The sequence below is a fragment of the Castor canadensis genome, chromosome 10 (assembly GCF_047511655.1).
Source record: "Castor canadensis chromosome 10, mCasCan1.hap1v2, whole genome shotgun sequence".
Lineage (NCBI taxonomy): Eukaryota > Metazoa > Chordata > Mammalia > Rodentia > Castoridae > Castor > Castor canadensis.
Genome location: NC_133395.1, coordinates 9989820 through 10004869, shown reverse-complemented (window position 1 = coordinate 10004869; position 15050 = coordinate 9989820). Strand labels below are relative to the sequence as shown.

Below are 15050 nucleotides of genomic sequence, written 5' to 3'. Positions count from 1 at the left end.
TCTACCAAGTAAACTATGTGATAACCCCTGTGATTTCAGTGTCCACTCTCTTGTATGTTTAGAGTACTTTAGTGCACGAATTATTTGAAAACATGCTGTTTCTGTCTTACTCATGCATATACATACACAAAACGCACACACAACAGTTCAACATAAGATTGAAATACCACACGATATATTATACCACACCATTAGAATCGCAGCTATTGCCTATCGGATGTATAAAATAACTGGCCTTCAAATTTTACCACAGTTAAGTGCCATAAGAGCCCATGTTGTTTTCATTACATTCATGCATATAAGAGGTCTTAGAGATTTACACAATTCTCGTCTATATTCAAAATGTACAATTAGTGAAAAGAGACAAAGCAAGGTGGAAAATGCACCAAGGTCTTTGTAGAGTTAGTATGAGCTGCTTTTTATTAATTTTTAATTTGCATTCGAATATTTGCAAGCATGATGGAATTGCATCACCATTCCCTGGAAGCAATAAGCTCATACCGTGGATGTATTCTTTGGAAGGAATAGAGAAACATCTATGTTCTTTCTAGTCTCATTTGCTTTCTGAGCTTCCACAGAATGAGAATCATTCACTCTTATTTCAGACTTTGGAATAATTTTTCCTGGTAGCGAATTGTTTGGGCTTCAGTGAATCATTTGAGAGATGAATTTAATGGTGATGGGAAGCTAACATCATTGAGATTATGAAGGTAACATTAATCAAGCAAGTATGGCTTTTCCAATTTTAGACAAACTAAAACTTTATTTATATATTCAGAGATAATGATGCATTGACTGTTCAAAATTTCATGTTATCCCATTCCTATATAGGAAATTTGCCTTACAAGATCAATGCATTTTGTCTTGATGGCTAAGACTTTCTTGTAGAAATATAAAAGAAAATGCAAACTGCACTGACTAAGGTTTCTTAAAGTATTTTTTCAGATCTTGTATATTTGACCATCTCTGAAAGAGCAAACAAAATTATCTGGATAGAAAACATTTTTTAAAGTAGTAGAAGCAGGTTTTATTTTTTAAAAAATGACTGCAATAGAGTAGACCTCAGTATAAAACCAGGCTCCATTCTGAATACAGCACAACCTGGTGGGGACTCCCAGCCCAGGGGCAAGATTGAGGTTAGTGGGTGAAAATAGACCTGAAAGGAAACATCAAGGATGAGAATTCTGATAAGCAGTTCAGAGATATCAATGGTGGGAGATAATGACTTGATAGGATATCAGGGGTGTTCAGATTCTAAGGGTGGGAGATTCTGGCATAGCAATGTTCTTTCTACACCTGGACAATGCAGACCAGACATAACAGATACCAAGGTAGAGGGCTACAGAGTCTAAATTTAATCAAGGAGAATCTCTGTCAATAGTGTTGTAAAACTACTGAATTTGTCTCATTGAAAACAGTCAGGTTGAAGAAAAAGGAATTAAATTATTTTAAATGTAGATATAAGGAGCTTTCAAAAAACCAATAATTATCACAAATTTCAAACTAGAAATTAAAAGCCACAAAACCATCTTACAGGTTTAAGTTTCTAATAAGGTAAATATTAATCATCATAACCACATTAAAAAAATCTCTTTGGAGTCCCCACTTAAAAAAAAAATAGTGTAGTCTTGAGACTAATGTAAGACATCCATTGTGGATCACCTACTCCCTCCCAGCTTGGTTTTTCTGTGACCATATAAGTAACCACTGCCTGCACCTATATAAGTTCCTGGTAGGCCCTTGGTTCTTTTAGCCCGGGAAGCTGTTTTTGTTGACCTGAGGGACTCTGAACTCAGAGTCTTGTTCTTTCTTCACTTTCTCATTTGTTCCCTTAGAAAACACTTTCAAACACCCTCAACATAATTTTTTTGTAGTTCTTAAACAAATGTTACACAGATAAAAGTAAATGACCTTTCTGGCAGGATCACTAATGTGCAAGGTACAAATGTTTCTAATTAATTGACAAAATGTTGTAGTCTGAGCCGTGGGATCTAATCAAAGCAAATGGGAAAGCTTTCTTTTTTTTACAGATGAGTGCAAATAAATTATTTTATTTAAAGAAAAATAGCTTAGTAAAAAATAATTTATGCAGTTTATAAGAAGGTATGTAACATCAACTAGTTCTTCAAGGGTCAAGTTATTATCACTTTATTTTCAATAATTATAATAATTCACAGGTCATTTTACCCAGATAACATCAAAATGAGAAAATACTTTTGATTCCATATGCAAAGCTTGTATTTTCTAATACAGTTATCATCACATATTTGTAATATCATTACAGACTTCATTTTTTTCTATTAATTGGCCAAAATTACTTAGAGATTAGAGTGTTTGGGGGCAACAAGGATTTGTGACATTAGAATAAAGGGTACAAATCTACTGTTCTTATTCCTTGGTGGTAGGGATTAAAAATCCAGGGTCCTGCACATGCTAAGAACATACTCAGCCACTGACCTACACCTGTAGCCCAACAAAGCTAAAATGAACAACTTAAGTAGACAACTGTATAAACACACTTCCAATCAAGAGAAAAGGCATTTCTATCACTTTAAGGAAGGTTCCTTGTAGCCATGGCAGACTTATCAATGTGGAAACAGAATATGAAATAAGTCAGATAAGGATAATGCACAAAGCACACATAACACTCACCTTCCAATGGCTTCGGTAGAAAATGAGCTGCTGGTTTGGTTTTCTTTACTCTGTTTCCCTTCATAGCTTGCCCTTCCTTATTTAATCCCAAAAACCAGGCTCTACCAGATTCCTGTTGTCTATACAGCATGGATGAGTAGATTACATAATAGTTTTCAAAGACAGACTCTTTAAACTTGCATTCAGGGGTAAAAAGTTCCTATTAAGAGAAGAGAAGAAAGTTAAGGGTATGAATTGGATTTTCAGTGTTTCTATTTGTCTTCCAGAAATTCTTCCAACGTGATAAAAGTATCAGGGGATGAAACCAAGATATCCCTCTTCCTGGACACAATAATTGTCCATAAATTCTTCTCAATACAAAATGGTTAAGAAGAATCTGGTATATCCGCATTTATATATATACAAAAGTATAGATGTCTTCAACAAACATAGAAGACTTTCACTTAAATTCAATCACAGTATAATCAGACAAGAAGCATTAAGGTAGTGTCATATAATCACAAGAAAGTAAATGAAACTGTTTTCATTTTGTGATCTATTCTACATATTTCCACAGGGACAATCATGTGATCCTCTGCTACTTGCCATTATTATTGGGATCACTGGTATTATAGAGTATTACATTTTTCCTACAAAGAAACAAACTAACCTCAGCTAGAAATGAAAACAATTAGCTGGCATGCAAGCTAGCCAAAGGGCTGACTAAGCCGACTGTATGACCAGCTGAGACCAGGTGTCATGTTAGATGGTCATAGTGACAGGAGCTGAAAATAATTACCTAATTTCCTGGCTTGGAGCCCTGTTGGAATTCTTGAAGGTGAACATCAAAAGTTGTCCTCACTTTTAGAAAGAAACTAGTGTATTAAATACTGTTAGGCTCTATGCCGTGATGTGCATTGGTTGGTAACACAAAGTTTACTATGTAGAATTATCATTAATATCACAAATATTCACAGATTATTTTATATATTTGTAAAAATTCTCATTTTGAAATGAATAATGGTGACTATGATGACATGCATATTCATAAAAATGCACACATGTGGTTTTTGTTGTGGTGGTTGTTTTGACAGTACTGGGGTTAGAACTCAGGGCCTCTACCACTTATGCCACGCTCCTCAGCACTTTGGTTTAGTTTATTTTTCAAATAGAGTTTCATGTTTTTGCCTAGGCTGGCCTTAGACTGATGCTTCTGTCTCAGTCTAAGATATCTGGGATTATAGGCACAAACCACCATACCTGCCCCCATATGCATTTCTGATAGACTTTAAAATTCAGTCTTCCTAGTTACAGACTATAGAAGACACTTAGCTAGTTTTCCTAGCTGTTTTAGTTAGTGTCAACACTGTGCTATTCTGTAAATATATGAAACACAGATGTAAAATAGAACTTAATGGTTATTGAGCTTTTTAAAAATATCACTGCACTCAAAATATACACAAGATTTTCATTTCACTTGAATAGAATTTACTATTGCAGAAAGTCAGTTTTCTTTTCTTTTAAAACACTATATCTTCAATACACATTAGAAAAAGACATCATTTGGGAGCTAAAAATGTCTTTAAAAGTTGAATTATGCTAATTCTAATAAGGAGTGTGCCATAATTGCATGTAGAAAATTTCTTTCTATATTTCTGATAGATATGAATCAGCAAATGCTGTCTTCTCCAGGATACAACCTATTCAGCATGCTCCATAACTTTAGCTAATTCACTTAAGAGTTTTCCAAGGGGAAATGGATTTTGTAAATGGCAAATGACCGATACAGTGATCAATATAATGACATTAAAGTAGCCAACAGACAAAGCTAGCCCTTCACAAAAGGCTTTGCATAGATATTCATTTCTTAAACACAAAGCTGCTTCAAGTTTGAATAATATCTCACCCAAATGAATGTCTTGGTCTTCCACTAGATTCCATCTCTCTATTTAGCCTCCTATTAGTTCTTTCTCTTATAAGTGATAACATCACTGAATCTATGTCCAAGCCGTGCCTCACAGGAAAGATGACAAAATAGTGTATTTTCACACATTTAGTGGTCAGGAAAACAAAATGAAATTCTATAAATCTGTCTCATCTCCAAGAGATTAAAAATAATATCATATTGTTTGAAACTATACCTTTTAGGACTAATAGATTAAACTTTGGTATGTCACTTGTCTTTTTGTTGAGGCCAATCAAGGCATTCAAGCATACTATCTATTAGTTAGAGTCTATTTCAAAACCAGCTAGAAGTGGGATGGGAGGAGTTGGCCTAGTAGGTCACTCATTGGAGGTCAGGGTTGCTGGCACTTGCCTTTGGAGATATCAGAGCTCTGTCTATAGCCTGGCTCACATTAGTGAGGGAATTACTGGTTCCCATCTTTTATTTATGCATACTAGGACCTCCAGCTCTATGTGGATGCATAGGGTCATCTAATTCCATTCTTATCCGATCACCATTGTCATGAGGTACAAATATGGTATAGGCAGCTCACAACACAATCAGCCAGTTGGGAATGTGCTGTCTCCACTCTGAATGGACTCAGTTGAATGTGAAAGAGGAGAGTCTTGATGTGGAAGAAGTAATTTATTTTTAGTGGCTGCCTTAAGAACATCTAAAGTACATCTTTGAGATGTATCTTAAAATTTTAAGTCAATTACATAGCCCTTTTTTGAGCTACATCTGAGACTTCACAAATAGGTGATTCTTTTATTTTCCATAACTGAGAACCACTACCTTCACAGTAATAGTGAAGACAGGTGGTACATTTTTGGACATCTTTATTCCTGGCTACATAGTTAATGTGCATGGACATAAATATATGCTACTTTCAAAGATGCTATTGTCTAATACATTATCTCAAGATTTTTCAAAAACTTTATTCCTCAAAGATTGGAGTTCCAAATATCACCAGCAATCTCAGGAGAACTGATAGAACTAAAGAAAGTTGGGGTTAGTTACCAATTTATTTGTTGTCATAAGTGATAAATATACTTTCAAAATAAAAATGGAAGGCAATGGAGCAGATGAACACCATTTGTGGAGCCAGACCTCCAAAATGCAGCCAAGGTCCCATTCATTACTAGCTGTGTGTCTTTACAGAAATTGCTTAATCTCTACAAGTTTCAGTTCTCTAAAATGAGGATAAAAATTATAGGATAAAAAGGTAGTTGGAAAGATTGAGTGAATTAAAACATGTTAGAAGAGCAGGACATACAAAAAGCATTCAATAATTATTCTGAAATAGATTCTCCATTATTTATAGTAAAAAATACTCCTACCATCAGTTATTTCAATTCTATGAAGATTTCAGCCAATCAAAAATCAACTAAATCCTTAGTCAATAAGCAAGTTTTACACCAAATGTTGGGCTCACCATCAAATATACCAAAAAAATAAAATTAGGCATTGTTTTCATTTAAATATTGTAATATTTGTTACATTTAAAATATTAGATGTGTTATAGGTGGAATAAATGGTATTATGAAAGACAAGAGATGGGAAATGCCATGGTGCACTGGAGAATTATTATTGGTTTATGATGAGATACAGACATTGTGGGGCAGAAGTAGAGAATGACAGGAATGGAAAGGTAGGTAGAAGAAATGCAATGAAGGATCTAATTAGATCTTTTGAAATTGAGAGGAAGACATGTGGAACTCTGGATAAGCAGGGGAGTGACAATATGGCCTGATTAGTATTTTATAAATACAAATCTGTTGTCAATGTGGAAGATGGATTTAACAAGTAAAAATTCTGGTGTATGATTCCCAATCTTGCAAAATGGACTACAAAGTTGTTTATAGAATATGTATATGTGTGTTTACTTTAATAGAATTAATATAATAAATAGAATACAAAGAAAGGAAAAAATATTACCAGAATTATGACACAGTATTGACTTCTGAAATTTCTGGTAGGCAGAATAAAAGGAGAAAGACAACATGCTAAAAAATATTATTTAAGAGAGAAAATATTTCCTTTCCCTTTTAACAAATGTCTCAAAGGTATTTCCTTGCAAAGGACCTATAAAAGTGACATTGACCAAAATAAAGAAAAATGCTTTTGACAGTAAAAACTACCATAGTTTTGTATCTGAGCTTTTGTAGGGAGACAGATAGAATTGAAAAAGTGCAATAGGTAGAACTTGAAATAATTGTAATTGATGAGCTCCTCAGAGCTCATGTGTACAACTGGAGCCACAACTACAAAGGCCTGTAATGACCAGGCAGATACAGGAGTGAAGCAAGCTGGCACAATCATGATGAGAATAAATGGCTCCCTATTCAGGCTCTGTGCTGGGAAGACAGAGAGTGGTGGAAACCATGGTAAAGAAGCAACTGTCTCATGCGAAAATACAAATCCATGGGTCTTTAGTAGATCTGATTTTTCAAAGGAAGTGAGAAATACAGGTTTCTACACAAAATCTCCTTTTAACAGTTGCAACTATTTCTTAGATTTTTTACCTTAATATTGAGTGGGCCAAAGGGCTGAAATGAATCCTGTGAGCCTGAAATGTGAGACCTCCAATAGAGAGTGGTGAGAAAAGAAAGAAGAAAAGAAGGGACCCTAGGTTGCTCAACAGTGCAGCTCTAATGTACACCTTTTATTTATACGATTGACTAATACAGTGATTGTGACAGCAAACCTCTTTAAAGCTGGCAGTGATAATACAAGAAGGCTTATTTAAATTTAGGCTTAAATATAAACTCTTCGAAACTGCCAAAATGCAATAGATAAAGAATTTGATGTGCCTTCTCCTCTTGCTTGCCTATATTTAGAACTACCCACCACCTCAACAATAAAACCAACAGCTGAATTCCAGCAGAAGCTTAAGTATTAATTTGCACCAATGCCAAACTAAATCATCAAACCATAGAATAGGAAAAAAAACCCATCACAATTAAAACAGAAATTTCATATCCCCTTTTATGTTGTGGTGGTTGTTGAAATGAAAGCACCATCTGTGGTGTACTTATTATCTTAACAGTAGCAGCAGAATTCCTCTTCTCTGGGAAATGTCTTTGTTTAGGAAAACACCCTGATGGGCCATTTGCATGTACAAAGATAGACTTCTGGGTTCAGAATAAAAAGAGAGAATGCAGGGAAGATAGGACCCATGTTCCAGAACTCATATGGAATGCATTAGCCATGAATCCAGATGATTTGGCAGAACCACAACCTCATCACAGAAAGTGACCTTGAGAATCTAACCTAGTAGTCAGGGTAACTGTGGCCCTCAAGCCAAAACCAGCTCACACCTACCTGTTTTTGTAAATATATCTTACTGAAAGACAGGCACCCTCTACAAGGTCACATATTGTTTGCAGTGACTGCATTCATGCTACAAGATTCAGAGATGAACAGCTGAGACAGAGATCCTATCGCCCACAAACCCTAAAGAATGTTCTATATGGTTCTGAGGCAGGATGGCTAGGCTAAAGTGACAGGAAAATTAGGAAATATTTCAAAAATTAAGCCAGGTTCGAGAACTGAGACAGAATCAGAAAATAAGGCTGAAAAATCAATAGAACAGCAAGAAACTGAATCAAGGACTCAAGATTGCACAGACTCCATTCTTTCCATGATCCTTTCCTTTCTTTTAGATGTTAAATGAGCTACAATGGCCCTAAATGTCAAAAGACTCCTTGGTTGTAGGGCTGACCCAGACTCTTTGTCTCCAGGCTTGAGTGACAGTAGAGGGTAGAGAGAAAGGGTAAGGAAGAGTAACAGAAGGCATTTGACTGATTAAAGTACCCTATATTTACAGTTAAAATACCAAGGTAAAACATCACTGAAAAATGAACAGACCCCAGTGAAGGACAGGAATATAAAACAGGTGATGTGAAGGGGAGGGCGATAGCAAGTAGGGGAAGATAAATGAAGAGGGTAAAGGAGGTGAATATGGTTGAAGTACTGTCTATACATAAATAAGAAACACTGAAACCTGTCAAAGTCATTTAAGAAGATTGGAAGAAGAGGGAGAATAATGCAGGGATGAACCTAACAGGTATACTATATATATATAGTATATATATATATATGGAAATGTCACAACAAAACTCCCTGTGTAACTATCACTCACTAATAAAAATGTTTTTAAAATAATATCAAACAGGATAATTGGGAAGTTGCCAGGTGACCATACATCCTGATGAACAGTTAGAGGACATAAATTCCCAGAAATGAACACAACTGCTGAAGCCCTCTTCTCCACACTTCTGATTATCAGAAGGTGCTGCTAGCTTATTCTTTTTCTTTCCTTGTACCCTGCTTTGTCTTCCTACACTAAATACATTTCTGCTGCCCTGCTACCTTGTGTGCCTTATCCCAGAATAACTTCAAAATTCATTTTGTCATTTTTCTGAATTCCTGGAAGGTCACAGTGGGCTTGGAAAACGAAGTACAGTGTTCTCCTCTTCTATCTGGGAAATCTTCCCTTTCCTAAATACCTTCCTGGAGATAATCTTTTGCCAAGGAAGTTTGCCAACCCTCATTTAAGGTAAAATTTGAGGATTTTTCCACTTAAGTAATTAAGGGAAGAGTTATTAATACAACATTAAATTCCCAAGAAGGTAAATGTTCCCAATATTAAACTTACATTACACGTATTTTCATGTATGCAAACATAAAACATTGCTTTGTTTTGAATTTTTGGCAGGACTAGGGTTTGAACTCAGGGCCTTATGCTTACTAGGCAGGTGTTCCTACTGCTTGAGCTACTCCACCAACCCTTTTTTCTTTTGATGAATTTTTTTCTAGATAGGGTCTCATCAACTATTTGCCAGGGCTGACTTGGAACCAAGATCCTCCTGCTCTCTGCCTCCTGAGTAGCTAAGATTACAGGCATGAGCCAGTGGTGCCTGGCACAAACACATAAGATTTTAATAAGAATTTTCATACAGTTTGAGCCTTGGAAAAGTCTGTATGTTCTCCTGTGACCCTGGCTTCCAATAGTAGTACTTAATAGCCCACAAATGCCATCTGACTAGTATCTTAGATCATGTGATCTAAGAATAAGTGAAAATTAAGTTTTGTTAATACCTCCAGGTTTGTCCACCCCCACCATTTCAAAAGGAAAATTAAAAGAGGGACATTCTGACAATTTTACAACATTTCTTAGACTATATGGCAATTCTAAAATAGATTAAAAAGAGAGAATTGAGAAATTATAATATATAGTAGAAAATAGCACATAATTAATACAAGATAAATACTAGCTATTAATATTTTCCACAGTCATCAAAACACCCATCCCTTTCTCAATGATGACCCAGTAGTGTTCTCTTAAGGATTAAACTGAAGGAGGAAGCCCAAGTTCTAAGTTCTTACTTAGGAAGTAGTAACAAATCACTGAGGAAGTAGTAACAAATCGAAGTGAGAAATAATTTGTAATCTATAAATTAAATTGTATACTATATATTTATAAGCTACATTGAGTCAAAAATTCCAAGTCAAATGTTAGTTGTTATCAGCAACAAAGTTGTTTTTTATTCTTAACAGGTTTCAAGTTAGACACAGTCTAGATGGGAATCCTAATGATATATTTAAGATGAATTCTCTTCTACTTTTTGGAGATGTGGTTTACTGAAGGTTAACATGAGGTCAGCAGAGATTTATCTCAATCTCCTTCATCTCCTCCCCTTTTACAAAGGAATTATGACTTTTAATGATAACTGTTGTGATACCACTGGGTTCTTTCAAAAGAAATGCAGCTAGTATGTAATCTTCAGCATCCTCTCACTACAAGCTAAGATAGAGAAAGTGGATAAGTTATAAAGATTTTAGTGTCATGGAGTTTGAAATAGAAAATATTTATAGTTTATTCTCAAAAATGGAGAATTAAGTTGACTAATATATTTTATTATTTGGAGTTCTATATAATGAAAAATTTATAATATTGGAATGTGCTTAATATTGATTTGGAGTTCTATATAATGAAAAATTTATAATATTGGAATGTGCTTAATATTGCAGAGGAGAAAAATAGTAAATTTTGTGTGTACCTTAAACAAATTGTGTATGTAATTTAAACACGTAATTCCTCATGTGTCTGAGAGACAGCTTTGATTTGATAACAGGACCCAGTGAGTTTAAGTATGTTCTCGGCAACAAAGCAGGCTCCATAAATAATTATATTTATAGGGCCAATGCTTTTATTCAAGTTGTTTCCAAGGAAACAAAATGACAAATGAAAGCTTTCGTTAGTAAAGATGTTACTTAACATTTAGAGATGAATGCATCATTAAATATACTAATTATTTACTAAATATTGTATTTTTCTTTTGGTTTTCTATTTTATATATTGTATGATATATTTATTTTAATGACTAAAAATAAATAAATAATTGATTTGATTTAATATCTAATTTATGCAATATAAATGCTATAATATAAATATATATTACATATTTAAAATATGTAAAATATAACTACATCTATAATATTTAAATACACATAAGGATTATAAATGTATATGTTATATGTTTAAAATGTGGTCTTCTGGGTCCAGTAGTATTGCAGATCTAACCTCTAGAATAATCATCTGCATTTTCACAAGATCCTGAGTGATCTGATGACCAGTCAAGTGTGGGAAGCACGGCCACATGTTCTCACTACCATACAGAACAAAGGAACAAGTGATCATTACAGTTTGAGAAATTCCAATTAAATTAGCCTGATGCATTAGTTTTCTATCCATTTCTTAGAGTTAATACAAAATTTACAAAAGCAAGAAAATGGACACAAAAATCTGAAGTATTTATAGCTCATCTATAAGTGAGAAGTTTTAAATTCATAAATAAAAATATGTTCCAACTGGAACTATAATGTTAAATCTGTTTCTCTGGAATATAGACATGTATAAATTCCCCAAATTATAATTTTATAATATGAACAGATGCTCTAGTGCTATAAATATTAGCAAAAAAAATCACAAATTAAATGTGCTTAAGAAAGTATTGAGGCAACTATATATCATTTTCACACATTTGTCAGTATTCAAGAGTGACTGCTCCAACATTACTAATTAGTAACTATGTTAACACTTTAATTGTGTATAACTTTATATCAGCCATTATTGCAGTTTACACAACCAAATAATTTAGCACTCCTTATAACTGTATGGGATTAGTACACTTATTATTATCTCCACTTCAGAAATGAAGAAATTGAGATTTAGAGAAGTTAAGTAAATTGTTCAAGTGTTTTTATTTTCACCAAGATAAATATAACTACTTAACTCTTCTCATTTTGTTATTCCATCGAAATGATTTTTAAATATATGAGTGGTTATAAAATTGGTCCCATTTCTTCATCCCATTGTCCCAAACTAATGGCAACTAGTGTCCTCTCATTACAAGCTAAGATGGAGAAAGTGGAAACTCCACAAGCACTTGTTCAGTGGGCATTGTCTGCTCCTCTCTCTTGTGCCTGCTCCACTACCATGGGAGAATGAGGGAATGGCTTGGCTGAAGCAGAGAGACCTATGAAGCAGAGTCAAGTGGCTCCAATTAAACTAGCCAATTCCCATACATGTGACCAATTCCTGCCAAGAACTAGAGACAACTTAGCCAGGCCCACTTGACTTTCGATGCTTCGGCAATGTAAACGTCATATGTCAAGTTTTGTGGTTGTTTGTTATATGTTATCATGAAGGCACTTGATAACTGATACAATTATAAATTCACCTGAATTACTTATTCAGTTAAGCAGAAGCTATATGTGTTACATTGTTGACTATTAGCTACATCTATTCCTATATATGGAAAAATATAGATGGGGATCACACTGACAGAGGTGACACATTTCTGTGAAGAAATAAGTATTATTGAAGTGAGCAAAAATGTAGAGAGAAAAAGTTTATTCTCAAAAGAATTTTTTAAAAAAGTAATCAGAGAATATATGAGCATGCAAAATAAATCTCTCTTCCCTTTCACCCAACCTATACACACTGTTTCCTTCCTACTGATCAAAAAAACAGAACAGTAAAAATTGGGTTAGCCTTTATCTGCAGCCAGAGATCCCCTTAGAAAAACACGAATGTCTTAAATCCCCCATCAAAGGGCTGGGATGGGTTGAGGGTATCATAGTGGGTGATGGTGTGAGTTCAACTTGAGCTCTTGTATCAAATGTGTTTCTTGCCCCTTAGGTCCCCAATGGTACACTTCTCTGACATATGTAGGGATATACACTAGTTACAGAGGACTTTGTCCTGAAAGAAAAATATAAATAACTCATAAACATAAATCTCACTGAATGTATGTTACAAAATCAAGAAAAAGTGCTGAAAGAGTTTAATTTATTTTTTCTGGACCACCTGAGTGAATAATGTCACCAGATAACAGATGTACACAGTGATGTACAGAGTTTCTTTGTCTAAAAAACACCCAAAGGTATCAAAGTAGAGATTAGTGGTGTCTCCAAGGCAGATCATTAGCACTGCCTCAGCAACCTTTTCAAGGACTTTTCATCCATTTAGTGATTTGTGCTTCTGTTATGATATCCCATTAAGCCATATGTATATAATGACAATATCAATGAACTTTTGAAAATTTTAAAAATGGAGATATATTTCATTTAAAAGGAAAGTAATAAGTCTCTATAATATAGTCTCTATAATAGTGATATCTAACATGGTCCACAGATCTGTGCCTATAAATTACAATTCCCATTTGCAGTAAAACAAGCACTGAAATGCAGGAAAAACACATAAACTCTTAAAAGTTTGACAGAGGACTTTTTAAATTATCTGTTAAATATGAAAATAAAAACTGAGTTTGTTCTTTTGTGTTTAAAAAATTTTTTTTTCTAGTAACTGAATTGTATTACATTTTATGACATTATCTCTGTGCAAAAGATTGGAAAATCTTTAAAAAAAAAAAACACTGCCCTTCTCCATAGATCGTCTGAAGGACAGTATTGTATTATATTTGGATAGTGCTCTATTACATTTAGTATCCAAGCAGACCACCATGGAAGCGAATGTATGTCTAACTAAAGGAATGTGAGAATTAGTAATTATGAACACTTATTAACATAAACAAATCACAATGGTATGTGTTTTACATACATTGTCTCATTGCCTTCCCTTTAACAAACTATGATGCTAATATTCATTATCTTGATGAGAATTTGTTTGGTTGAGCAGGTTTTTGATCCTAGCCCATCCAGTCTATGGCATGAGCTCCGAATCACTAATTTTTCCTCTTCTCATCCCCGTATGGCTCTAAAAGCAACTCAAATGGAGTAACGCAGCTGAACAACAGGCAGGAAGATCATCAAAGAGGCTTAAAAAGATTATGCGACCCATTTAGATTAATTATTTCAAAAGATTATCAATCTTTGCTTTTATTTTCTGACCTTTTTTCATTATTTTTACCTAACATTTCATGAGTGTTGGATTTGACCTGGTGCAATGGTCAATCTGGTCTAAATTTTTTAGACTGCACACACCAAAAATAGAAGAAAGAAATAAAGTTATGTATAATTTAGGAAATGAGAGTACACAATTAAGAGATTCAAGGCCTTTGGAAGAAAAATATACTAAAAGCCCATGTTCTTAGCATTTAGTGACCACATGGCTACTGTGGCTGGTGATGGTTATCTTGGGTGTGGAAGTGAAGGAGCTACAGTCAAGACTTCCCCGAACTGAACACATGCTGCAGAGAATATTCGAGTCTTTTATTCCTAACTAGACAGAAATGTCACATTTTTAATTCATTGTACTAGAATGTTTGTTAGCCAGAACAAGAAAAGAATTTGCTGTTTAAAATAAGATGTTTTTAGTTAATATAGCTAGGACTATATTAAATTTATTATTTATTATTAAATTAATATTAAATTTCAATTTAATATCATGCCATGTTCCACCAAGACCTAGTCTGGTTGCTTCATCTTCTTTTATCAATGTTGTCTTTTATCTTCTTGCCCTTCTCAGCCCATTCTTTCATCTCGAGTAATTGCATACAAAATGGCACACTTTGAAAATTTCAAAATGATATGTTTTGGAGAAAAATCACTACCCAGTGGCTGTTACACTGCTAAAGTCTATGAATGAGTATGTAATTGTTTTCATCCACCTGTCCCTCCACTTAACTGTCTGATTGTATTTTATTTTATTCTATCAACTACACCTGTGTCTCTCACTAGTCTTGTCTGTGTTTGTCAAACATACCTTCTTTCTTTAAACCTCATTTTAAATTTGACCTTTCATAAAACTTTATTGTATTAAGTGTATTTATTGTGGGCTTTCCCTAATAAAATCTGACCCAATCAAAATCATCTATGTGTATAAATACGAAATAAGTGAAGTAAAACAAAAGGATCAAAATATCTTCTTTCAAATGCAAACTTCCCTAGAAAAATGAAGAAACTATAAGTACTTTCTGCAATACTCCTAAAATGCCATATTCAT

General features: G+C 34.1%; 1 protein-coding gene across 3 annotated transcripts in view; it reads right to left on the bottom strand.

Moving 5' to 3' along the window:
• Positions 1–15050, bottom strand: part of Fgf14 (fibroblast growth factor 14) — a 638567-nt gene that overhangs the window by 13365 nt on the left and 610152 nt on the right. For all 3 annotated transcript variants that reach the window (XM_020175278.2, XM_020175279.2, XM_074043031.1), the window contains exon 4: positions 2653–2851. In XM_020175278.2, coding sequence (XP_020030867.1) covers positions 2653–2851 — 199 coding nt within the window. The remainder of the gene's footprint in view (positions 1–2652; positions 2852–15050) is intronic.